Raw genomic sequence first — 24510 nt, 5'->3', positions numbered from 1 at the left:
GGCCGCTTTTACATTTAATTTTTAATTTGTATTTTAGTACCGTTTCTCACATTTCACACCACCTCCCTGAACTATGTATTTGGGGAAAATAAAGCGCTTCCTTATCGCACCATTTTTAGCCATAAAGGATAATTAAGTGTAGTGGATGGAAATCCTTCTGTTCTCCCGTACAGAGACTTTATTTTAAGTCTTTGTCATGCCCCCTGCATCTGGGCCTCAGCCGAGACCCTGCAGCCCCTCTCAGGTCTCACTCACACTCACCGAGTTTCTGGAAACCTCACTACTCCCCCGCGCTGTCCCCCCTCACCCCCCCGCTCCCTAATGGCACGTTCCACTCGCGGCGGGCAGGCGGCGAGCGCCCGCAGCTGAGGCAACGGTTGGGACGTTCCACCGCAGGAACTCAGGGGGCGCGGCTTCCGGGCGCCGGCTTCGAAACAGGGCTGCGCCGCCGGTTCTGCCATGACCCAGTCGGTGGTGGTGCAGGGTAAGGGGGTCGTGGCGCCCAGACCTCCCGCCGTGCCCTCCCCGTGCCTGAGCCGTGTCTCTCCCCTTTGCAGTGGGACAGTGCGGGAACCAGGTGGGATGCCGTTTCTGGGACCTGGCGCTGCGGGAACACGCCGCTGTCAACAAGGTAGGGGCGCCGCTGGCCCGGGGCGAGCCGCCCTCGCTGCCTTCCGCGTTCGTCGCTGTGACTGCGGAGCGCTGCGATTGTTTGGTTAAACTGAGGGCGCTTCACTATGACCACAACCAGCCCCAGCTTCTCGTGCCGTACGACTAATCGTGAAAAAAAAAGCCCAGGGTGAACTATCAAGAGTCCTTGTTAAGTCAGAGGGTGGGCAGCCACCAGCCGTGTGAAGTTTAACGGGGATCGGCGCATCCTGCACTGGGATGGGACAACGCTGGATGTACGGACAGGCTGGGGACATAAAAGAGAGGCTGGAAAGCGGCGCCATGGAAAGAGACCTGGGGGTCCTGGTCAATGGCAAGTGGAACATGAGCCAGCAGTGCCCTGGCAGCCAGGAGGGCCAACCCTGCCCTGGAGGGCATCAGGCACAGCATGGCCAGCTGGGCAAGGGAGGGGATTGTTCTGCTCTGCTCTGAGCTGGGGTGGCCTCACCTCCAGTGCTGGGGGAAATTTTGGGCGCCACAATATTAAAAAAAAACGCATTAAGCTGTTAGAGAACATCCAAAGAAGGGCCACGAGGAAAGTGAAGATTCTTGGGGTAAAACCATACAAGGAGCAGCTGAGGTCACTTGGTCTGTTCAGCCTGGACTAGAGGAAACTGAGGGTCTCATTGTAGTCTGCAGCATTCTCATGAGGGGAAGAGGAGATACAGACACTGATCTCTGTCGTGACCAGTGACAGGATCCAAAGGAATGGCCTGAAGCTGTGTCAGGGAATGTTTGAGTTACATATTAGAAAAAGGTTGTTCACCCAGAGGGTGGTTGGGCGCTGGAGCAGACTCCCCAGCACCAAGCCTGTCAGAGTTCAAGAAGCATTTGGACAGCACTCTCAGGCTCATGGTGTGACTTTTGGGGTGTCCCTTGAAAGGCTGAGAGTTGGACTCTATGTTCCTTCTGGGTCCCTTCTGACTCGGAATATTCTGTGATCACTAATTCTGGTCAGCTTTCTCCAGCATTTCCACACTGAAAAGCTCAGTGTGTCTCCCTATGGCCAGGCATTAGCAGGTCTGAGGCAGTTAACAACACGGTAAGGGCTGTTCAGTGCTCATACTTCACCACTGGCAGTAAAGCTAAAGAGGATACCCCCAAAGCCCACCATTGTTTTCCCTGTTAGCTCATGCCATGACTTCCTGTACAGTTTTACTGACCAAAATAGCAACATGAGGGCATAGGATTGTGCTGAGTACCTTTAACAAAAACACACTTTTCTTGCTGTGACTATAAAGCACTTAAGGTATTTAAACTTGTCAGATCTCTTTAGATTTATGTCGGGGTAAGTAATTTCCATGCTATCCCTTGGCAGGGACTTCAAGAATCAGTGTGATCGGTTTTTGCAGAACTCCATTGCCATTGGTATCACAAGCATGGAACCCATGATGAGCTGAGAGTTGTATCAGTGATGAACTGAGTCAGCGGAAGAGCAGCTCTTCAATTTTTAATGATTGCATTGGGATCTTCAGTAAACTGCTACAGTTGCTTAATCCTGTGCTGAAAAATTAATTTCCTAGTTACATTCTCTTCTCAGTTTTTAATAACAAGCTGATGTTTCAGTGAAATGTTCTTTGTAGAGCTGACTAGAACTAGCTGGATTCAATGGAGATGTTCACTCAGTTTCAAGTGAAGAGGTTTGGCAGGTGTCCTTCAGAGGTCCCTTCCAGCTTAATTTATTCCATGAAAAAGCACTGAGAATTTTTGACATTACACATCATTTTGTGTTGTTTCCTTTTAGAAAGGAATTTATGATGAAGCCTTAAGCAGTTTCTTCAGGAATGTTGATACAAGGTAAGTTTTGATCCAGTAGTTCATGAGTTTACATGGTAGATCAACGCTTATGGTATCTTCTTTTAACCTAAGTTATAGTTTTCTTTAAGTCATATTCAGCTTGTGCTAGAAAAAGATTTTGCTGTCTTATGTTCTCCTCAAAACAAAAACAAAAAAATCATTTTCCTTATCTTTGCATTTCCATTATATACTTCAGTAGTTAAATGTGTTGAAAGTGTGTCGGTTTGTTTTCCTTTCCTCGTGTACCAAACGTGGACAGTCAAGATCTGATAGCTTTAGCCAGTGCAGATAAAATTCAGATTGTGTGCCCTCTGAATACCAACTGAGCAGCATTTCTTGAAGAGTTGTAAGAGGAATTGTATACAAGATAGTCAGAAAAAACTTCTTCTCGTTTAGAAATTTTTAGAAAAAAAAAAATTGTCTTATTTATCTGACTATTTTGTTATCCAGAGTGGTGTCTATAATTGTTTTTTATAAGTTAACGAATTCATACCTTAAAACCATTCAGTCCTCTCTTATCTGTCCAGTTACAAAAATCTTTGCAGTTTGCAAGAAAGAAATGTGTACTTGGAATAGCCTGTTGCATTTTAATCAATAAAAAAAGTTTGATCAACCTCTGTTTCCTTCCATTATATGAAAAGGTTGCTGTACAGCAGTGTGATTTTAACTAGAACAGCACTGAAATCCAAATTACTTTGTCTGAAATTTTACCTCTTTGAAAGAACATTGCAAATGTATTGAAGTTTATTATTATCATTCCATATCTATATTTCCGACACCTTTTCATTTTTTGAATCAAGAAAATTCGATCATGAAAAATATCTGCCTCTGTATGTGCCAAATGAAACCTCCAATTTTGTAATTGACAGGTTGGCTGCAATAGAAGCATCTGTTTTCTCTCTCAGCAACCTGGTCGAGTGGAAGGTGTCCCTGCCCTTGGCAGGGGGGTTGGAACTGGATGATCTTTAACATCCCTTCCAACCCAAGCTATCCCATGGATATAGGAATGTTGGGATTTTTTTTTCAGCAATTGAATCCAAGTGATTGAAAGCATGATCTGGCATGAAAGACAACAAAGCCAACAGTAAGAAAAAGAAATGTTCTGGGGTTGGTTCTGTTTCCTCTTTGAATTTTGTTAGGCCCTGAAGAGAAATTCTCTAGGTGGATTTACTGGTTCTGTAGCGTACTCCTGCAGGTATTGTGTAGGCTAGAGGAGTCACATGAGCGTTGGAGGCTGCTGTGAGCCGCTCACCTAATGAGAAGTGTCCAGAGACCATCTTTGCTTGAGAAGCTGGAAAATTCTTGAGTAATCCAGTGCAGCCCTGGACTCTTTGCCCCTTATTCTTGATGGGATTCAGTAGTGAATTTTAGCTGATGTTTTGTGAATACAGTGGCAGTTAAATGTAGAATGGTCTAAGACATACTTTAAATTTTGGTTTGCCCATCTCCCAGATTAGGTAAATGATGGAAAAGAAAATAAGATCAATCTTCCCTGCCTTTTTTTTCCCTTGTGCTAAATATAGTTTGGCTAGACCATAGTATCTCATCCTTTGAGTGGGAAAAAACGTGATTCTAACATGATGTATAGCCTGCTATGTTGGCTCAATGCAACCAGTCCTGGGAAAGATAGAAGATTTAGCTATGTCAGCCCAGCAGGATTTTTGAACTGGTAAATCATAATAAGCAGAATAAATCAAGCACAGCACTGTGCTGGTGCAGTTACAGAGCTTTCACACCTCGAGCACAAGCACAGTGTTGTACTACCCCCACTGAAATGCTCATGGGGAGCTTTTTTCCATTGTTTGATGTGGATGCACATATCATATGCTGATAAAAGATAATCCTTCCCAATTTTGGCAATGCATGTAGAATTGCTTCAAAGCAGAGGCTGTTTCTGAGAGTAAACTTTCATGCTTATCTTTCATCTTCTTGAAGTAATGTTTAGGATAATTCTGATTGAGATCATGTCCTGTAATTGTATTATTTTCAGGAATTACGAGGTCTTAGCATCATGTTCAGAGTGTTTCTGTTTGCATTGTCATAGTCCTCCAAACATGAAATAGATAAAATTTTATTGTAGTATAAATTTTATGCTACGAATCTGATCTTAGATTTTTCTGTTACTATTTTTTTTTTTCAGAAGTGGTGATAATGGTCCTGATATTTACAAAGGAAAAATCTGCTCTTTAAAAGCACGAGTAAGGCAATCTATAAAGGTCACTCTTTTTACATTGAATATTTATGTCCAGCTGTGTGGGAATTGTCATGAAGTTCTTAAAATTGCACACAGGTTTAACTCAAAAAAAGCCCACTGTTTTGAGTAGTAAAATTTCTAATATTAACTTTTATTAATGTAGTAATACAGTTTGCTGCCAGTCTTGTTGAGTAATTTTATTGGAATTTTATTAAAATTATTGTAGATACTATCAACTGAAGATTTGGTTTCTTTGAGCCACTTTAAATGATTAAGAAGCAAGAAAACATAAAAATGTTTTAATTTTTTTAATCCTAAGCAGTGGGGCAAAACATAAAATTTTAACAGAATTTCATCATCTGAAATGCAGTCTTATCAAACAACTTCTAGCAAATCGGCTAAGGTGAATCTAGTTGGTCTCCTGGTTAAAAACTAGGGAGGGAAAAAGTTTATCTGGAGCAGAGTAGAAACAGAATTCCTTTTGTATTGTAAATAATTTCATATTTCTTTGTGTGATTATTTCAAGGGTGGTTTGCTTACTGACTGATTTAAATTCTTTCCATTCTCAAAGGCTCTGTTGATTGACATGGAGGAGGGTGTGGTAAATGAAATTCTACAGGGACCATTGAGGGATGTGTTTGATAGCAAGCAACTTATCACAGATGTTTCTGGTTCAGGAAACAACTGGTGAGAACCTCTTTAGAACACATTTCTTAGCAGCTAATTAGATGGTATTTGAAAGGGGAAATGATAACATAGCTTTGAGTCTTCTGCACCTGGAGAGCTGCAGCATTTTACTAGCAAACTTGGAGTCACTGTTGCCTGGAGGAGGGCTTTGAAAAGGCTCTTACAGAAGAATAATTCTGCTGATATATCATTTTATCTCTTTTTTTTCTCCTTAGTTTTTGATTTTCTTTACAAAAGAACATGCTTTTTATTTTTGTTTCTTTGGCATTCAGCTGCTTTCATTGCTTAGTCGAAGCCATAATCTAGTTTGAGACTGTGCAGCTACTGTGGAAATGAGATATATGAACAAATGTGCTTCTGGTTTCTAAGCACTGCAGAGTCTGGCTTTGTGCATATAAACTACAAATTACCAAAAGAGATATACAGAAAAAGATTGATTAACATAATGAATTCCAAATTTTCACAGAGACCTTAAGGTACTCTAATTCAGTGCACTACAGACTGGAAAGCAAATCACCAGCCAATGTACCAAAAGAGAGTGCAATATGGGGAGTAAAAGAGTCTTTACTATCTATTGCTAGACAAGTGTGTAGAAAATGAGCTGTTGGGGGGGTTTTTGTTACTAGTAGCAACTGACTTGCAGAGTACTCAAAAGATGATCTATACACTTATTACATAGGGATATCTTTATTGTTCAGGACTATATAGCCTTCATTTCATTACTACAATTGGATCATGCAGTGTGGAAGTTTATTTCCTTTTCAGTACAGGAGAGTAAGTGCATACTCCAGAGTTGTGAACTTAGAGCTGTTCGCATCCTCCAAGTTAAAACCATGTCCTGACTTCCATATGCTCTTATGTAGTCACAACTTAAAAACTCACAGATGAGGTGTTGCACCCAGCTTTGGACTCTGAACTCTAACATGTCACATAGAAGGAGTTAAAATTAAAACTTTAAAGTTTGATTTTTGGGTGTGTGTTTTAAAGTACTTTTCTTATCTTCAGGGCTGTAGGTCATAAGATATATGGCTGTCAGTACCGAGAAAACATAGTGGAAAAGCTGAGAAAAACTGCTGAGCATTGTGACTGTCTACAGTGTTTCTTTATAATTCATTCCATGGGAGGTGGTAAGTAATCTTTTTATGGGGAGTGTGATTGCAGTAGCCACAGATGAAAAAAAGAAAACACATGGATCTTGAAAAGAAAAACAATATAATAATCTATATCATTCAGAATGCAGATTTTTAAAATAATTAATATAGTATAATTAAGTGGACCCGTAATTATTTATCATTTGTTTTGTTAGAGCACCGAGGAGCTCTAATGTTCTACCCAGAACCAAAATGAATCTAAAATTCTAAAGATGAGGCAATGAGATCAAGACAGATATCAAAGACATACACTGAGGTATTACTGATCAGAAGAAGGGTCAGTGTCCTCTGAACACTGACAGCATTGTCATAATCAAGTTGGTTTTAATTGTGGGGAGTTTTCTAAAAAGCTTTGAAGGAGACTTCTAATGTCGTTTAACTTCAGAAAAACTCTGTTTTTCTGTTTTCCTTCCACATAATTCGCTTGAATCTGATCTAGTTACTTTGTTAATAAGCCAAAAGGGAGAATCCTTTGCAGTGACAATTTTGTCATTATTACATTGCCATCAAGCCTTCCTACTGCAGAAATCTGAGAATAGAATGCATTATAACTTGTTATGATGTGGAAAAAGACACAGATAATAGCTCTTAACTATGAAGCAAGGATTTTGTCAAGGGCCTTTTTTGTGGCTATTTGCTTAATTTCAGAGACCCTGCAGGTACTGTTTCTGTTATTGTGAAAACTGTTGTCTTGTTCATAGACTAAATTGTCTGCCACTGAGAATGTAGCTGAATATTCAGAAAAAGACCACAGTTCAATTCTCTGTTTTGAACTCAGGGCTGCGTGCTTAGTGTTAATGAGGAAAAAAGCCTGTGTGCTTGGGGGCAGGGGCAGTTCATTTTTTTACTGAAGAATGAGAAAATTTCATAAAGAAACCCTAAAAAAAGGAAAATAGTATTGTTTGGAAAAGTTCAATGCTTTTAAGCAAATGTTGTGTTTCATGATTCAAATTAAAGAATTGAAAACAAGAAGCAGAAATATTAGGTCAGAAAATGTTTGTTATGTAATGGGACTTAATGGTTTACAGAAATTTTTGAGAGTGTATACTTCATCATGATTGTCATACTGTGGGAAATAATTTTATTATTTAATTATTTTCCTGTCTGGGAAAAACCTTCCTGCCTTAATTACCTTTGAGTAGCCTCTACTGTCAGCCAAATGCTTCAGAAAATATTCGTTAACATATATAACTGAAAAGTTGTATGTCTCCTACGTGAGTGTTACAACCTAAGATAATGTGGGGAACCTGTCTTCTCTCATTCTGTCTTCACTCATAATTAGGGACAGGCTCTGGTCTTGGAACTTTTGTACTAAATTTGCTTGAGGAGGAATTCCCAGAAGTATACAGATTTGTTACTTCAGTTTATCCATCTGGTGAAGATGATGTTATTACTTCTCCATATAACAGTGTTCTGGCTATGAAGGAGCTTAATGAACATGCAGACTGTGTACTACCAATAGAGAATGAGGTAAGAAATAATATTCTATTTCTGTAATTTTTTTATTAGACAGTGGAAGTGTCTCTTCCTTTTCAGTACTGATTTATGTACCAAATCTCCAAAAGCATCATTTCACTTTTTAAAGTAATAATTGAACTTCTAAGTCACTTGCAAGCTTTTGAAATGAACATGGGTATCACTAAAAAGTTGCTGTGCTCCTTCAGAGTAAGGTAGAGTGAATTTTTTCATGGGTATTTCAAGGTAAACAGTGAAAAGCTTCTTATTTACTGAGGTAGAGTATCTTCTATTCTTTTAGCAATCAATTTTTGCATAGTATTAGTAGGGTCCTGCAAGGACCTCTGACTTCTCCAGATTCCAGCAAACTTAACTGTGCTGATTAGTGACACGGGAATCATAGATATACCTGACCTTGCAGAGTGATAGACTCATTTGAATCGAGCTTCGGTGACTGTCTTGCTGTTTACTTTTGAGAAAAAGCAAGAGAAAGTGAAATTTAGTGAGAGACCATATTTTTTTGCTTCAGGTGTTATCTTCTAAAACTGCATTCTAAATTTTCATAAGGATTTTGAATAGTTGAATAAAATTCAAACTTCTGAGTCAAGCTGTGTATATATTTGTGATATGTAAGGCACAGGCTTTTATAAGCATTTCAGTCAACTGGAATTGCTCGAAAGTTAGACTTAGATGTATCAAAGGTACAATCTTTAAACTAACAGTACAATGTCTGAGCTTTCAAGATCATTAGAAATTAAAAAGTGCAGTACTGAATTTCAAAGTTCTGTACTCAAGACTATTTCTGTGCTTTTTTTTCCCCTCTCTCTCTCTCCAAGTCTCTGTTTGAGATAGTTAATAAAATTCATCAGATGATCAATTCTGGGAAGTTAGGATCGACTGTGAAGCAAAACAGCTTGGTAACATCAAGTGCAGGGAGTGCAAAAACGCTACAAGAGAAGCCATTTGATGCAATGAATAACATCGTAGCCAACTTGCTGTTGAACCTGACAAGGTAAAGGTACAGGTTATTCCTCTGTAACAAAGTGGGATTGTTGGAGGTGGTGTGTGCAGTAAATGCACAGGCCTGCATCAACTTGAGTAATACTAACTCGTTTTCATTCAATATGTCTTCTCTTTTTAAGAATTGGTTACTAAATGCTAAAGTATTTGGAAGTACTCAGATTGTAATGGTGTTGCTTTAGCCATGATAGTCTTAAAACTGAAGTAATTTTATAGGCAGAAGGATATTGCCTTCCACTAGTGCCTAATGGATTCCATGGAGGTTTGCCTTTCTAGGCCAGTTGCACTATTTTATAAATGTCAGATCATTTCTGCTTGTAAACAGTCTATTGCTGCAAGAAATATACTTCTGGACATTTGGCCTGTTTTTCTTTTAAGCAGCTTGTCAGGAATGCTGAGTCACATGTGTTTCATTATAGCCTGTTTAGTAAAAGTGGTATCAGTTAACTGGTAATAACCAGCTGGTATTAATTAACCAGTATTAAGTTGTATTAAACAATATTAATAATACTGAATTAGTGCTAAAGATTACAACTGGGAAACAAGGAATTTTTCTTGGTAATTTATTGTTCTTTAATGGGACATGTAAGTAAATAAGACGTAGCACTGTTGCTGCCAGATGTGAAAGTTTTCTAATTATACTTGAACACTTGCTTAAATGCTGTGTTGTTTTATAGTTTTATTGTGCAGAACAGCTGAAAAATAGATTTCATAGAAGTTTACCTTATAGAAGTGATTTACTTAGTTTGTAGCAGTTTCATAAAAGTTTGTTAATTTTTCAGCTCTGCTAGATTTGAAGGTTCCCTAAACATGGATCTCAATGAAATCAGCATGAATTTGGTTCCATTTCCTCGACTTCATTATTTGGTTTCAAGTTTAACTCCTCTGTATACACTGGCAGATGTTAATGTTCCTTCTAGAAGGTAAAAAAAAATATTATTAGAGTTTCACATTTAAAGCTTAATTTCTGATTTTTCCATAGTTTTCATTTAAAAATTGCATTCTGTAGCAACACTAAGGGTGGAAGTTTTAGAACTTGTATGTCTGCCATATTTTCAAATTCATCCTGCTGATTTATGGAACATCTGTTGTCCCTTTTCTCTGTAATGGTTGATCCAGTAAACTTGACATCCTTTTAATCTCTGCTGGAAGTGTTTCTGTTGGGAAAATGTGTTGCTTAGAACCCACACCAAAAGTTCTTTTGAGTAACAGTTTGCATTTGACTGACAAAATACTCTAAAGACAAACAAGGGATTAACTAGGCTCTTTGGGGAAATAATAGCGTCTTCCTTCAGTCTGGAGATGCAGTGAGTGCAGTGAGCCTATTTAACATCTTATTTTAATGATAAGCTGATGTGTCAAATTTTGTGAAATATTTATCCCTCTGACATAGCGGAAAAAATACCAGTTAAAATAGATTTTACTGGGTTTGATGGAGTGTGTTCTGTCAGCAAGAGGCCCAAACAGTGTTAGAGACAGCTAAGGGCAAGTGATGCAAAGTGGAGAAGAGGACAGGACCACACTTATTTTCCAGTACCAAGTTGTGACAGATCTGTTGAAAACAGATCTTGAGGACTGGGGGGAAGGTAGCAGACTATGAGGAGATGGTCTCAAAGATGTTTCAGAATGAAGTGGGAACTCTAATATATTTGTCTCCTTTATTTTTTTTGTAATAGGCATGTGGCAGAGGTGATACAAGAAAAAAGAAATAGAGATTATAAATCTACAGCATTTGAAACACGGAAAGAGTAGCTGAGATGTTGTGGGTGCATGGAACACCATCTTTAGTATCCATAGTACAGGGAAACTTGGTTAAGGAAATGAAGAGAGGAAGAATATGATCTGCAGTGTCATCTTTTAAAGCAGTCATGTGTGATAAAATTAGAATAAGTAGACTAGGCAAGAATGTATAGCTTGTCTTTTCCCAAATCATTAATCAAAATTAACGCAGTTCTATGACTCATTGATCCTTTTAAATAATGAAGGCAGATAATCAGTTCTGTAAAGATCATCAGCACTTTGATATTTCTTGTCAGATCCTTCTCAGTTAGATTGTCCACTCAATCAGACCCCCAAGTAGTTAAATCCTTTTACAGATTTTTAAGACTTTGTAACCACTGGCCTCAAATTGCCTTTATAACGGCAACTTCTCTGACTAAACAGTGGCTTGTAACTTGAGGGTGAGGAAAAAATGCATCCAGTATGTTTATAAAAACTTCTAATGCCAACCTATGTACATATAAAGGTTTAAATCTTTCCTATCGTTTATGATCCTAGGTTAAATGTACCTTTATGCAGAATTTTATGAACTTTTAAATCCTGAAGGTGGGCATTGTGTAGAACTTCCGTATCCTACTTTAATAAGAGTAGATAACTTTTCTTTTCTCCTAGGCTGGATCAGATGTTCTCAGATGCATTTAGCAGAGATCATCAACTAATCCAAGCAGATCCAAAGCACAGCCTCTACCTCGCCTGTGCACTTCTTGTTCGAGGAAACGTGCAGGTTTCAGACCTTCGCAGAAATATTGAAAGGTTTGTAATACCACACAGAGCAGTCATGGCATTTGTACAGAAACCAGCAGTTGTTCAGAGCATTCCAGCTTTTCATTTGAACAGTTTGAATACCAAATCGGTTTACTTCAACACCCTTTTCTAATTTTTAGAAGTGAAGAAAACATAATTAACTTATATAATGAGTGAAAATAAGTCATATTATTCCTGGATTTCCAAGTAAAGGGAGGTGCTACTCCTCTCTTTCTCCAAATTGCAAAAAAAAGTCAAAGCCCAGCCTTCCAGGGGGTCTCCCAACAGCAAAGGATCTTGGAGTAATGAGTTCTGTAGTAGTAGTTTGTTTTTGCTGGACAGAAGACCCTTCTCTTTCAATGGTTACTTTCATGTAGGTAGGACATCATCTTTATTTTAACAGCTCTGTGCTGCTAGCACCCATTTTCTACCTTGAACACTACTGAGCTGCATAGATGTAACAGGAAAGGCAGGCAGAATGGAATTTATAGGCAGACAGGTGCGTGGGGAAAAGCTCTGTGAATCTAAATTATTTTACTGATTTCAAAACTACAGGTGGACTGATTGCCCCCACACGATATTAACCTGCCCCTTTACTAAATCTCAGAGTGCTTGCAGTCCCTTTTATAGAAACAGGTACTCATAACTTCACTTTTCAAATCCCAATGCATTGAATTAACAAAGCACAATTGATGTTTGCAATTTAAATTCAACACAGAGATACAGTGGTTTAGTCTGAAGTCTAAAGTATCTTATTCACAGTGATAGTTATAACTGTCCTCCTTAATCCTGAGTGCTTGAATGTTAACTTTTTCAGATTGTTAGTTGAAACTGTTCGTAGTTAGCCTTTGTATTCTTTATATTCCTTAGATAATTAAATTTTTGTATCACAGGTTGAAGCCTTCTCTTCACTTTGTCTCCTGGAATCAAGAGGGCTGGAAAACTGGTTTGTGTTCAGTACCTCCTGTGGGCCATTCCCATTCCCTTCTGGCTTTAGCAAACAACACATGCATAAAACCAACTTTCATTGAACTCAAAGACAGATTTATGAAGCTCTACAAGAAAAAGGTGCAACTGTTATCATTATTAACATCCATAGTCACAAAACATTAGCATATTGCATTATTGAAACACAGACCTTAGTGTCATGAAGGGACTGTCTATAATTAACAGCCCAAGGGCTATATTTGTCTGACCAAGTAGTTCAAAGCCCCATCCAACCTGACCAAGAGCACTTCCAGGGATGAAGCATCCACAGGTTCTCTGGGAAACTTGTTCCAGTAAAGAATTTCTTCCTAATATCTAGTCTAAACCTTGGAGTCCACCAAGCTTTCTCTCACTTTGCTTCCTCAGCAGGACAGGAGAAAAGTACAGTGAAAAACTTGTGGGTCAAGATAAAGACAGGGAGAACACCCAGTTATTGTCATGGGCTAAACAGACCTGGCATTTGGAAAATCAATTTAATTTATTGCCAATAATAGTAGAGTAGGATGGCAAGAAATAAAAATAAAACTGAAAACACCTTCACCTCCATTCCTGCTGCCTTCTTCTCAGCCTCAGAATTCCACTTCTGTTCCTTCTTACCTGATCTTAGTGTCTGCAGGGCTGTTCCTCTCACATTTTCTTGAGTCTTCTCTCTCACAGCTATTATGCAGCATTTTTACCCCTTGATAAATACATTGTCACAGAGGCATTACCAGCATCACTAATGGGCTCACCTGTGGCCAGTGGTAGGTCCATACTGGAGCTGGCTGGGATGGTTCTGTTCAGCATGGGGGCAGCTCCTCACAAAAGCCCCCCCTGCAGCCCTGCATTCCCCTTGCTACCAAAACCCTTCCATGTAAATGCAATCCACAGCTGGTCAGGCATACCCAAGAATGCCTGGGTATGAAAAGATGGGTGTTTGAGAAGTCAGTAATATTGACTGTGATTGACCAGGGAATTGTTACCAAAGTTACCAAGTTTTTAAACAAGGGATGTCATGGTATAAGCCTCGAAGTGCTGTTTCAAAAGTGCTTGCACTCCCCCATTCAGTATAGTTTAAATGGTATTTACGGAGCCAAAGAAATCAAATACCAAGAAAAGGATAACACTGATTTTTATTTTTTTTTATTTTCTTAGGCTCACCTTCACCATTATCTGCAAATAGATGGGATGGAGCAAAGCTGTTTTTCGGAAGCTATATCCTCTTTGTCTGACCTAATAGAAGAGTACAATGAACTGGATGCTACAAAAGATGGGCCTAGAATAGATCCTTCAAGACTGAAGATCGCTGTTTAAAGAAGGAAGAACTGATTTTAAAAACAACAACAACAAAAAACACTTTCCCTAAGCATGCAGCTGCATCAGTTAACCAGAGTGACTTGCAGCATGCTATTGTAATTTCAAAGTGGGACCAGCACAACAGCTTCCTTACCTCAAGAGTTGTCATTAAGTGGTGGGCCATGCCTGTAAGAAAGATTTGAAGGCACCTAATTGTGGCTGATATCAGTAAGGGCAGTAATCCTAACTGTGGAATAAATTGACACACAATATGCTGTGAAGAAAAGGAGGAGAGATTGTATGTAGCAACCAAAAATATAATTCTTCTCTCAGACTTTCAACTTACAGTAAACTAAAGGTAGGTCTTACTTCAAAGAAGGATCACCATTGCTAGATTTAGTTTTTAACAAGTGACTGCAAAGAGAAGAAAAGCCCATGTAGTCTTCTCAAAGATGAAAGCAAGTCTTTAATGAAACTGCTTTCTTATACTTTTGCAGTAGACATTTCAGAATGCTCTAAGCTATGTTCCGCGTTTTAGTATTTCTGCTTCTATGTTGTACTTAGCTATATTAGAGCATTCTCAGTTGATACCAAAATTGGAAATAACAGAAAATTCCAAAAAATAAATTTTGTTTCAAGTATTATACTTGGAATATTAATTAATATTTTCATGATTCATATTCATGAATGATGAGTTGCACTTGATAATGGGATGATACAGAATACCTCTGAGTGAAACATGCACTTATGATGAAGTTGTAATGACCATTTGGAGAAAAATGCTTATAGCCTCAAAAGAATGCAAGTAAAATAAATGTTTTAATATTTATAGTTATCAGGGTAAGCAGCTTTTTATATTACAGTAATAACTTTTACAAAATAGAATGTACAGCTATTTCCAGTTGCTTTCCAGTGAACTGTTACAGATCAGAATGGATTGATACAATGATTTCTTGAAATTTGAAGTCCTAGCACTAGTTGGAGTGGATATGTAAGTAAGCGCAATTTTGAATGTATAAGCCTGTAAGTATTCAATAAAGTATTGTGATAACATTTGTTGAGAGCATTTTTTAAGAAAATGTTCTAAAAATAGCGATTTTCTTAAGTCTTGCTTCTATTATCTGCAGTTGCCCACTTATTTGTTCCTTTGCACATCCAGTGTTTATATCCATAACACTAGAGAAAGACTATCTGTTGCAAAAAGCAGTCTGAGTTTAAAGCTGATGACTTCCATTTCCAAACAGCATTGATGTGTTTTACTATTGAAGATGTATAGCAGAAAATGTTAATTTAAGAATGAAGAATGATAGATGAAGTATTACAGGGCAATTTTTTTCTTAATAGGTTAGAGCATCTATTTGTCTTTGTGGGCAAAAACTTGTTACAGCGGGATATGAAGCTCTCTTGCTGTGCCTTTCTTAGTTACCACAAGTTCTTGTTGGAGTTCTGCTGGTGTTAGATACATCCTCCTCAAGAATGTATCTCCTCATGTAAAAACAGTTACATTGAAAAAGATGCCATCTGGCGTTTTACAGGTGCTAGTTAATAAGTGAATGAATAGTCATGTGTGTATTTTCATTATAAACACTGTTGTGGCAGGGGGTTATGCTGACTCTTCAAGGTGTAACTGTGCTGTTGCACTCCATGTGTTCTAGTCAATGGTGTATTTTGTCATAGGAGTTTGAGTTGGGAAAATATATCTCCCGGAGCACTGCAAGTCCTCTGACACACACAGGATGTTACCCACATCATCTTCCACCTGAAGAAGCCTTCGTTGGGACACTCAAACTGCACAGTGATCATTTTGGACTTATTAGGAATGCAGCACCGCTTATCCAAGCACACTCCACAGAAAGTTAGTTTGTATCTTTGAGTAGTTGAGCATCCAGAAAAAACTAACTTCTCTGCTGTTGGAAGCTGGAATGTTGGTTGACATGTTTTTCCCTTTGGAATCTGTAATATTAAAACAAAGAAAACTCTGAACATTAAAAGCAGATCATGTAAAAAAAAAGTTGCAACATTTACATAGAAATATCTTGAAAGTTACTCAATCTGAAAGCTGCCTGATTTTTCCTTTGTCAGTCAACAAATAGAAAATATTTTGGGAGTGGCTGTGCATCAGGACAGCATTAGCAGCACTTATATTTCAGGACATTATATTCTTTTGTTTGAAATCGCACATCTGTGGTTTGCTATTGAAACATGAACACTGATAGTAGAAGACACAGAAGACTAACTTTAAAACCCATAAAAAAGAAAGAAATAGCTATTTTATTAGTACTTGCTAATACATCCATTTTTCCATTATTTCCAATATTTTAATTTTCTATTAGGAACATATTTTATGCAAGAAAATACCTTTATTTTCTTCAGCATATTGGTCAGACAAGGCTGAATGAAGCATAATCTTTTTTCTTTTTTCATTTCACATTTTCTGTTGTCATTGGTCACTCTGCTGGATATGCCCATGCCACAGGTCCTGGAACAGGGTGTCCAGGGAGTTGCCTGTATGAGGCACTTTTTCTTCAAAACTAGTGGTAAGCTTCTGTAAGCTAAGACAGCAATATTTTATTTGTGCAGCCCCAAAAGGTTGAATTGAAAATACAAGTATAAGAATTTGATTTCTGTTTATGAAGGTATTTCTGTTGACAAACCTAAAAATGAGAAATAAAATTTATACAAAATTCAGCTGAGCTGCAGTTAAACTTTGCTGATACTGGATACTCAGATCCTAGCCAGGACAATGAAATTGCATGTGTTATATGACCTTCCACTTTAATGAGATGGAAATACTTTGTGAAAAGAGTTAATTGTGGAATTTTTATGAAATGTTCATATTTTTCTTTTATTTTAGGCCAAGCATAGTTTGTAAAGGCTGCTGAGAACATTAATATTTGTGTCTTTGTAGATTGATAAGAGTTTAGGTTTTGTATTGAGGAATAAAATTACCCAGTCACTTTCAGATATCGCTAAAAAGCCCAAGGACTGGATTAGGTGGAGTATACTTAAAAAAAAACAACATTGCAGTCAAAGGGTTCTACAAAAAAACTGTGTAGAATCTGTGCATTTATGTAAAAGCATGGGCAGAATTACCTGGAATTACCAGAACTGCTGTCTGCTTGGAAAGTAGACAGCAACTTAAAGATCTCATTGAAGCCAGCAGTTTAAAAGGCTGACACATATCTATATAAATAAAAGTTAAATGGTTGATTATACTTGGTACATTAAAGTATGACCTGGTTACATCTCTGTGTATCTGAATTAGGTAAATCAAATTGAAATGGAAAGCCAGAAAACAAGGTAAGAGGAGTAAAATGAAACTTACTATCCACTCTAACATCACAGGAATTTTTCAAAACACATATTAGCCCATTGAGCCATCTGTGGAATTCATGGACAAGTTGACAAGATACTTCTGCTGGACTGGGAAATGGGAGGGGGGAGGTTTTACTTGGAAAAAAAAAAATAATTCAAGGTGTTTTTCTTCAGAAGATTCCCAAAGAGCAGCATCCTACAGCATGCACAGCCACTGCAGGGACAGGTGTTGGGTCCCTGAACTGAGCCAAATAGAAAGTGTGGTTTCTCAGCTGGGTGTCTGCTCTCAAGGCTATGCTCTGCAGCTGATCCAGAATAAATGATGTCGTGTTACAGTCAGTGAAGGAGTTACTGAAGGTTGGACTTCAGCTTTTGGATCTGCTGAAGGACTACAAGGTAAATGGCTTAATGATGTTCTTCAGGTATTGAAATACATTAATTTGGTTTGCGGTGAGATGTATTTCAGAGGTTCATATGGTTTGGTTGACAGTGTTTTCAATGCATTATGGTCTCTCTTCAGTCAGATTAGCACTGTTCTCTAGAAGTTAAATCTCTCTTCAGTCAAAGTCAGTTGCTTTACCAAGTATGTGTTTATACAAGACATTAAATGTACTTCTGGTAAAAAGCTTTGATGTTAGATATAGGTATTGTATCATAATTCTGAAGTAAAGATGAACTTATTTTTTTTTATTTTGGCTTACTTGCGTGACCACTGCTTACATGTGAGAACTTGTCCTAACTGGACTTCAGATTTTGTAAGCAGGTCTGTTTGCCTGCAGACTGATCAATGTGCATCTACTCAGCAGCCTTTGATTAAGTTTTTCTGATAAGCATTGCAATCAATAAAATAAATAGTTTTATTTATTTTATTGATCCATGATGGTGATTCCATCTGCCACCAAATAAATGGCTCTGCTTTCTGGTACCTGCATTAGCTGTAACGAAGATGATTTTCACCACAGAAAGTTGCACATGCACAGGGAAGGAGATTGCACAAGCGTAGCAGCTGTGGCCAGGGAAGGGCCGGCATAGCTGCTTCTGGCAATGGTGCTTCCTTAGAGTGAAAAAGAGAACTAGTGTTAGCAGCAGAGCAAGAATGGAGTTAAAGGGAACATCCATGGACCCTGGCAGAGTTGCATGGACAATCTTATGAATGCTTTTCATCAGACTGAATAAAGAAACTTGAGGCAGCTATTGTTCTTGCAGTGACCTAAAATTTGTGAATGCGGAAAAGCCACTAAGGCAATTTTTGTAGTTTTCTGCTTTCTATTGAAAGAGGAGACCTGCATAATGTTAATATATGTATATGAAAATGAAGACTGCCTAACATCACAAAGCAGGAAAAAGTGGGGCAGTTCCCAGGCTGTAAAATGGCTGCCCAGCAGTATCCCTAATTGGGCTGATCTGATGGGTAGCAAACTTCTGCAGAAAGACGCTTTGGCCAATTCCCTGGTGACAGAAGCCAAAAGCCTTTTTTGCTTTTCACATTCATTAGGTTTAGAGAAATGAGTCTGTGACCTGAGAGTAACAGGGGTAAATGGGACACAACAGTCACTCTGGCAAAGGCCTTCAGCAAGAATTGGGCAAGTGCCAGTGCGCTGCCTGCCTGGCTGCTGGAGCCAGGGACGCTAAATGCAGAAAGACTCACGTACAGAAAAGTTTACCAGCATAGCCAGGCTCACCTGACATCAGTCTGTAGTTGGTTGATTGAAGTTGTTTGTGCTGTCCCAGGCCACAGATGGATTGTCCTGGCTTCTTTCTGCCTGGGACCCTGGCGCAAGGACTTCCTGCTAATCTCGGTGTGAATACAGGGGTACATCCAATTGTACCACTGACACACAGGCACTTATAAATCCGGTTAGGCTGAAAGGTCTGCCCGTTGGCATAATAAACTCCATTGAGCTCGCATCCTACAGCTACCACATCTGAAAATGGTGAACAACAGTTACTAACATGGGAGGAGCATGTAGGTCTTGCTAACCAGAGTGCTAAAATGTGGTCAGTCTTTGTGACATCTTTGTAAATTATACAGCTTTTTAAATTAGACGTCAACATGTCTGCCTGTAATAGGCTTGTGCACAATGTGCACAACTGGTTTCACTAATGCAGCTTAGTTTAAATACAGTCACAGCCCTACTCTCAGATTCTTGACTGAGCAGTTGGAGGACTAAATTAGGATAAATTCTTTAGCACAGAGCTGTGCAGCACCTGCAAGCAGAGTTTTCCTCCAAAGCCATTCACCCAGTGGTCCCCACCCACTTGGATTTCAGTGAGGGAACGTGAAAGAACAACTTACATGCACAAACGCCTGTTTCATACCTAGGCTCGTCTTCCGAGTAGTCGCAGTAGAGCCCTTTGTGGGGATCACAGACATCTGCTTCATTGCAGGGCTCTCCTGCCTGCTTGGCACAGACCTTACAGCAGCCACAGCCATCCTTCACCAGGCTGACCCCGGGGGTGCAGGCTGGCACTGGTGGGCATCCGCATGGCCAGTGGCAAACCTCTTTGCGCTGGACTTGGCCAGTTTCTGAAGGTTTATCTCCAGGCTGCTCTGGTGGGCTGTGGAAAAACTTACACACAGTGGGCTGTTTTGAGCACTGAATGCATATGTGTAGCTGTAGTAACATAAAATGAAGTCAACATGGAAAAAACTGAGAAGTTGCATGAAGATAGCCAACATTTCTAATTTCACAAGATCAAAACATGAGGGAGGCTGTGAGGATTAGGTAGAAGACAGAGGACCATTTTCATCAGTCAGTGTCATACACTGAGATGTTCCACCAGTGAGCCTGGCCTACTGCTTGTACAAAACACAATTGACTGGTCTTTCCTTTGCCTTTTATAGAACAAAACTGAACAGAAGTTTTAAAAAAAGTGTTTAAAAGCCAATGCTGGTTTTATTGTAAATATTCCTTCCTAGAAACCTTTATCAAATTAATTAGCTTTTGATTCCTCACATCGTTTTATATCCAGCCATAGTCCTGTGTGCCGGTTCTGATGGCAAGACCCTTTTAAAATAGGGAACCTCTTTTGAGTGTTGCTTTTGCTCCAAAATTTGAGTAGATGCTTAGGAAGGAACATTATAATATTTACAAATGCTCTTGTGCTAGATGCAAAAAATTAATCCTAATAAGGGAGGCTATAAGCTGCACTGAGTTTAATAGGTCACTTTCTAAGAGTGCATTTATTTGCATGACTAAACCTTCATTGAATCCAGGGCTTATGGAGCAAAGACACATCTCATTAAAGAGATTTGTATCTGCAGTATGAAGTCAAGATCTAGCCAGAATTTATTGGTTTACACATTCTGTCTCAGAATTAATGTGGTTTATTATTCTTTTTTTTTTTTTTAAGTAAAGGAAGACCAAACTAATTCTTAATGAGCTTATTTTTCTGAAGCATGGGGGCAGATTAAGTTAGCAAAGTGTGAAAGGATCTATTTGAGATAGCTATAGTCTATCTCCATTTTTAAAAAACTACAACTAAAACATAGCAGTTTAGGTCTTAGCATTAAATCTTTTCATGCTGCTGATTTCAGCAGAAATGCAGATCATGGTATAGTTATTCTCCATGGATGACTGGTTCTGTAGTTAAGGGGGGGCATGCACAGCACTTGGCCACTCTACAATGGCCTGGGAGCCACTCTCATCACACAGCTTTGACTGCCCAAAGAGCAAAAGGGAAAGAAGACCCAGCCCCTCATCAGATGCCAGAATCACCATCAAGCTTGCAATAAAAAAAGCCAAAACATGTATCCTATGTATTTATTTTTTTCTGGGCATGTGAAGCCCAGCCTATCAATTTCTGTCTGTTCCTCCAAACTGCAAAGTTCTGCTGGTGTAGACGTCACCTCCAGCAGAGATGCTGAGGGAAAGGGGTCATTCAGCTGGGGTTCCTTGCTGCTCAATTTTCTAACTGGAAGTATCTGCAGAATTCAGCATTTCGTATGTCACAGCCCAGGAAAGTTCTTGCAGCATAATTGAGCTGGCTTAATTGAGTGCAGTACTAAATGACCTTTTAAAAGCCTTTTTTCTACCCCTAATTTCCATTTTTCATGGTCATTTACAACTATACTTATGATATCTTAATCTGCAGCTACTAATGAAGCTACAAAGAAGTAGCTTTCAAGCTGAATGATTTTTAAGCTAGATATTAATTTACATAAGCAATTCATATAGTAAATGTATGTTAAACAATGTCATATGGTATTCCATGCAGTATGAAGAAAATAGTTGCATAAATGTTTCATTTATTAAAGGATTTCTTCTAATCCTTTTTTATCTAAAAGCAACAATAATACAGAAACAACTAACTCAAGTATACTTTTTAAGGCAGCTAAGCCTTTCCTATAAACCATAATGTTAATTTGATGGATGTGTGCATTGGCATATAAATGTTCTTAAAGCACTGTTCTGGAAAAAAGACAAGCAGGTGTTCTATACATTTAGCAGTGTTTAAGACAACATGGTTGCTTTAGGACACAGTTCCTTGCTGCTTCTTTCTTTAGAAGCAGAGTATTATTATTAATTATTATTATTATCATCATCATCAGGAATTTGGCCATATGCCAGCAATATGAGGGTTTTTTTGGTTTTTTTTGTGGTTTGAATCAGATACCATGTTTCAACACTGGTATGTGTTGTGGGAAGAAACCTCATGTGCTTCAACCAATATGTTTCATTTGTATTACAAATTGAAATGTGCTTTAAACCTACAGCTTTCTACTTCAGTGAGTTTCCTTTTTTTAAGAAAAGGTGCCAGCTAAAAGGTGTGAGACTAAAAAGTTCTTACAAAGTAAGAAAAACACCATGAGGTGAATATCTGACAGTTTTACCCATGGAATTACCGAGAACTTAGGTTTACATGAAAAATCTTCACATATCTGTTAAGTTACAGTGAAAATGTAAAGTTTGCTTGTACAATTTACAGGTCAAATATTTTTCTAATTTGTGCTTCCCCAAGTTTCTATACCAAAGCTATTCACATCACACAAGTCCCTTGCATACTTTTCCTGATCCTATGGGCAGATCAGAAAATGAGACCATTGTGTAAGAGCCCTTCATGTGTTGTTTGTTTTCCTGTGTTTTAAAGATTGAACAAGGTTAGTATGGCATAAATAAGCAAATAGCAAAATAGGCAATGTATTATGACTAATGTTTGGTTATCTTAGTCTGGCTTTAAATATGCAGAAAGCAGAGGGAGACAGCCATTTAAAAATTCTGTTGACATTCATCTTGATTGTAAAGGAAAAATACACTGTGTACACATAGAGTGGAATTTCAAAATTAGGTAAATAAATAATGAAATTGGCCCTTGACACAAATACCTTTAGAAAAAACTATCACTTAAAATTTTCTCCTAAGAGACAAAATATAACACAGCCCAGGTACCTTTCTCATTCGTAAAACTAGCCTGAAGTCAGACTGCTGTGTCTATATATATATATATATATATTTGCAAACACATGTATACATATATATTATGGAATATGAGCATAGATAAGATGTTTACTTTCTTACTGCATAGGATAGTCATTTGTGCTTATATTAAATATTTAAAAAAAAATTAAAAAAATAAGCAAGGTCAGTGACAATTTAAGCTTCTCTAACACTTTTTTCTTCCCACTAAGTCATATTAATGTACGAAGAGAAAAAAAATTACCAAAACATGACTGATGCAGTAAATAAGCTGCAAATGAAATTTACTCAGGAGTAGGGAATGGCTATTTATTCTTTATGAAGAATTTACTTCTCTGAAAGTTAATTCGTCATAAAGCAAATAAAAACTTTTAACTGGAACAAGGTGAGGAAGGGGAAAATCTTTTTTTTTCTTTTTAATGAACTTACCTGTTGAGTGTAAGGGATGATGAAGATGGTGGGAACAAGGAGCCACCGCATGTTCCTGCACATTCAGAAGTGAAACTGGGAGATAGGGAACAAGCTGAGCTGTGTCAGAGGAAGCACTGAACACAAAGCTCTCCTCTGTCTCCCTTGCCAACCCTACTTTCCCCAGCACATGCACGAACACATACACACATTCACACTTGAAATTCTCCTCTTCATACTGAACCAGCTTCACACTGAAATTTCCAACTGGTCTTCTTTTCTCTCCCCACTGGTAGAATACAGATTTTCACACCCTGCTTGATCCTATCCAGCTGATTCAGCCAGACTTAATTGAGGTCAGGTAGGGTGACATCTGATTCTTAAAATCTTGCTGCTGGAAATGCAGTGTTATTTTTAACTTGTCTTTAAATCTATATTGCAGGAATTTCTGAAATCTGAAGGGCAGAGCCCCAAATACATGTATTTTTTGAGGTGGAGAAAGCAGAGTTTTTCAAAATTTCTAATGTATTGTGCCTAGCAAATCATTGCATAAAATTCACAGTCAGTGCATACTCTCTAAAGAGGGAAGGAGATCCTATACAGCGTTAAAATGCTGCTACATCTTCTGCACTGTTTCTTTCCACGGAATCCTAATGGGGAAGCCCAAACTAAAAAGTAGTTTTCCCTGAAGTATGCACCTTGACTTATTGCTGTGTCACTGCATATAAGCACAAGATTGTTCAAATCTCCAAATTCCCTCCCTCTTAATATCATCAAGGTGATGTGTTTGATTTTTAGACTAACAAGTGAGGGTCTCCAGGGCAAGATAAAAGCTCCAGCCTTGCAGCAGTGGTGTTGGCGGTGCCCTGGTAAATGTTCCTCCTCCTCATTTGTCCTTGCTCAGGCACTTCCTGATGCCCAAGAGTCACTAGGGGAGGCTGCCAAAGCCTAACACAGCAGCCGTGTGTAGACAGAGGCAGTAGTGGGAGTAGGGAATCAAATCCAGCCCAAGCAATTCTGTTTGGCTCCCAGACCTGGAGCACTACATGCCCTCTGTGATTACAAATGCAACCTGAGTTGCCCCTCCAAACTCTTGAGCATTTAGCTGTAAAACACTGAAAATCTGCTTTTCTTTAGCACAATCACTTTGTCACATAACTCAAGATAAAGTCCAGGCAGTACCAGGGTGACAAGTGGATGCAGCAGATCAGTTCATTTCATTATGTTACTCTGGTGTGTGGCAGTGCAGACACAAGCCATCCTTGTGTTTCCCCTTGAAAGATTATGAACATAGCACACAGGTGTCTCAAAAGTCTCTTCTGTATACTATCAAAACATAGCTTCTTTCATAGAATCAGAAGATAGTTGAGGCTGGAAGAGGGCCCAGGGCGTCTCTAGTCCAACCCCAGCTCAAGCAGGGCTCGTTCTGAGATCACGCTGGGTTACTCATGGCTTTGTCTCTTTGGATCTGGAAAACCTCCAAGGGTGGAGGCTGTTCAACCTCTCCTGGCAGTCTTTCAGAGGGATAATAATGAGCAGTGCCAGCTGTCTGAGGAGATTCCAGGTTCAGTTTTCCCTTGCAGCTCCAAAGACACCCCTTTCACTCTCCAGC

The 24510-nt window shown here is 38.7% G+C and overlaps 2 protein-coding genes and 1 long non-coding RNA gene across 17 annotated transcripts in view; 1 reads left to right on the top strand and 2 right to left on the bottom strand.

Moving 5' to 3' along the window:
• The window catches only part of LOC111927162 (uncharacterized), an 8647-nt gene extending 8253 nt beyond the window's left edge, over positions 1-394 (bottom strand). For 2 of the 3 annotated variants that reach the window (XR_015283107.1, XR_015283108.1), the window contains exon 1: positions 262-394. This is a non-coding gene — a long non-coding RNA (uncharacterized LOC111927162). The other variant, XR_002863417.2, reaches the window with a different exon arrangement.
• On the top strand, positions 334-16446 carry TUBE1 (tubulin epsilon 1). Of its 13 annotated transcripts, none has more exons than XR_015283101.1 (14): positions 343-484; positions 558-631; positions 2414-2466; positions 4610-4664; positions 5232-5347; positions 6353-6474; positions 7781-7968; positions 8790-8965; positions 9756-9896; positions 11365-11505; positions 12390-12564; positions 13618-14116; positions 14672-14749; positions 15436-16446. XR_015283101.1 is itself a non-coding variant. In XM_023923960.2 (12 exons), exons 1-12 carry the CDS (start codon positions 460-462, stop codon positions 13774-13776), a joined length of 1428 nt encoding a protein of 475 aa, XP_023779728.1. In that variant the 5' UTR covers positions 334-459; the 3' UTR covers positions 13777-15769. The 13 variants fall into 13 exon arrangements, 5 of the variants coding, with proteins under 5 accessions (XP_023779728.1, XP_086732975.1, XP_023779729.1 ...); XR_015283100.1 differs by having other exon boundaries at positions 4607-4664; XR_015283103.1 differs by having other exon boundaries at positions 4607-4664; positions 12390-12442; positions 15436-15769.
• CCN6 (cellular communication network factor 6) lies at positions 15430-24510 on the bottom strand. The gene is made up of 5 exons (XM_023923965.2): positions 22920-24510; positions 19370-19643; positions 18756-18998; positions 16117-16310; positions 15430-15711 (listed from the first exon to the last, which is right to left on the bottom strand). Exons 1-5 carry the CDS (start codon positions 22980-22982, stop codon positions 15430-15432), a joined length of 1056 nt encoding a protein of 351 aa, XP_023779733.2. The 5' UTR covers positions 22983-24510.

This window comes from Cyanistes caeruleus, chromosome 2 (genome assembly GCF_971803275.1).
Source record: "Cyanistes caeruleus chromosome 2, bCyaCae1.hap1.1, whole genome shotgun sequence".
NCBI lineage: Eukaryota > Metazoa > Chordata > Aves > Passeriformes > Paridae > Cyanistes > Cyanistes caeruleus.
This window is presented reverse-complemented; position numbering and strand designations above follow the sequence as displayed.

What these genes read in the sequence shown, in the direction of transcription:
- TUBE1 (XM_023923960.2), top strand. Translation starts at nt 460, where the DNA reads ATGACCCAGTCGGTGGTGGTGCAGG. An exon ending in TCTGCTCTTTAAAAGCACGA is followed by an intron (nt 4,665 to 5,231) that starts GTAAGGCAATCT and finishes CCATTCTCAAAG; the next exon opens with GCTCTGTTGATTGACATGGA. An exon ending in AATTCATTCCATGGGAGGTG is followed by an intron (nt 6,475 to 7,780) that starts GTAAGTAATCTT and finishes ACTCATAATTAG; the next exon opens with GGACAGGCTCTGGTCTTGGA.
- CCN6 (XM_023923965.2), bottom strand. Translation starts at nt 22,982, where the DNA reads ATGTGCAGGAACATGCGGTGGCTCCTTGTTCCCACCATCTTCATCATC. An exon ending in TCATCCCTTACACTCAACAG is followed by an intron (nt 19,644 to 22,919) that starts GTAAGTTCATTA and finishes ACTGTGTGTAAG; the next exon opens with TTTTTCCACAGCCCACCAGA. An exon ending in CAACTACAGACTGATGTCAG is followed by an intron (nt 16,311 to 18,755) that starts GTGAGCCTGGCT and finishes TTGCTGTCTTAG; the next exon opens with CTTACAGAAGCTTACCACTA.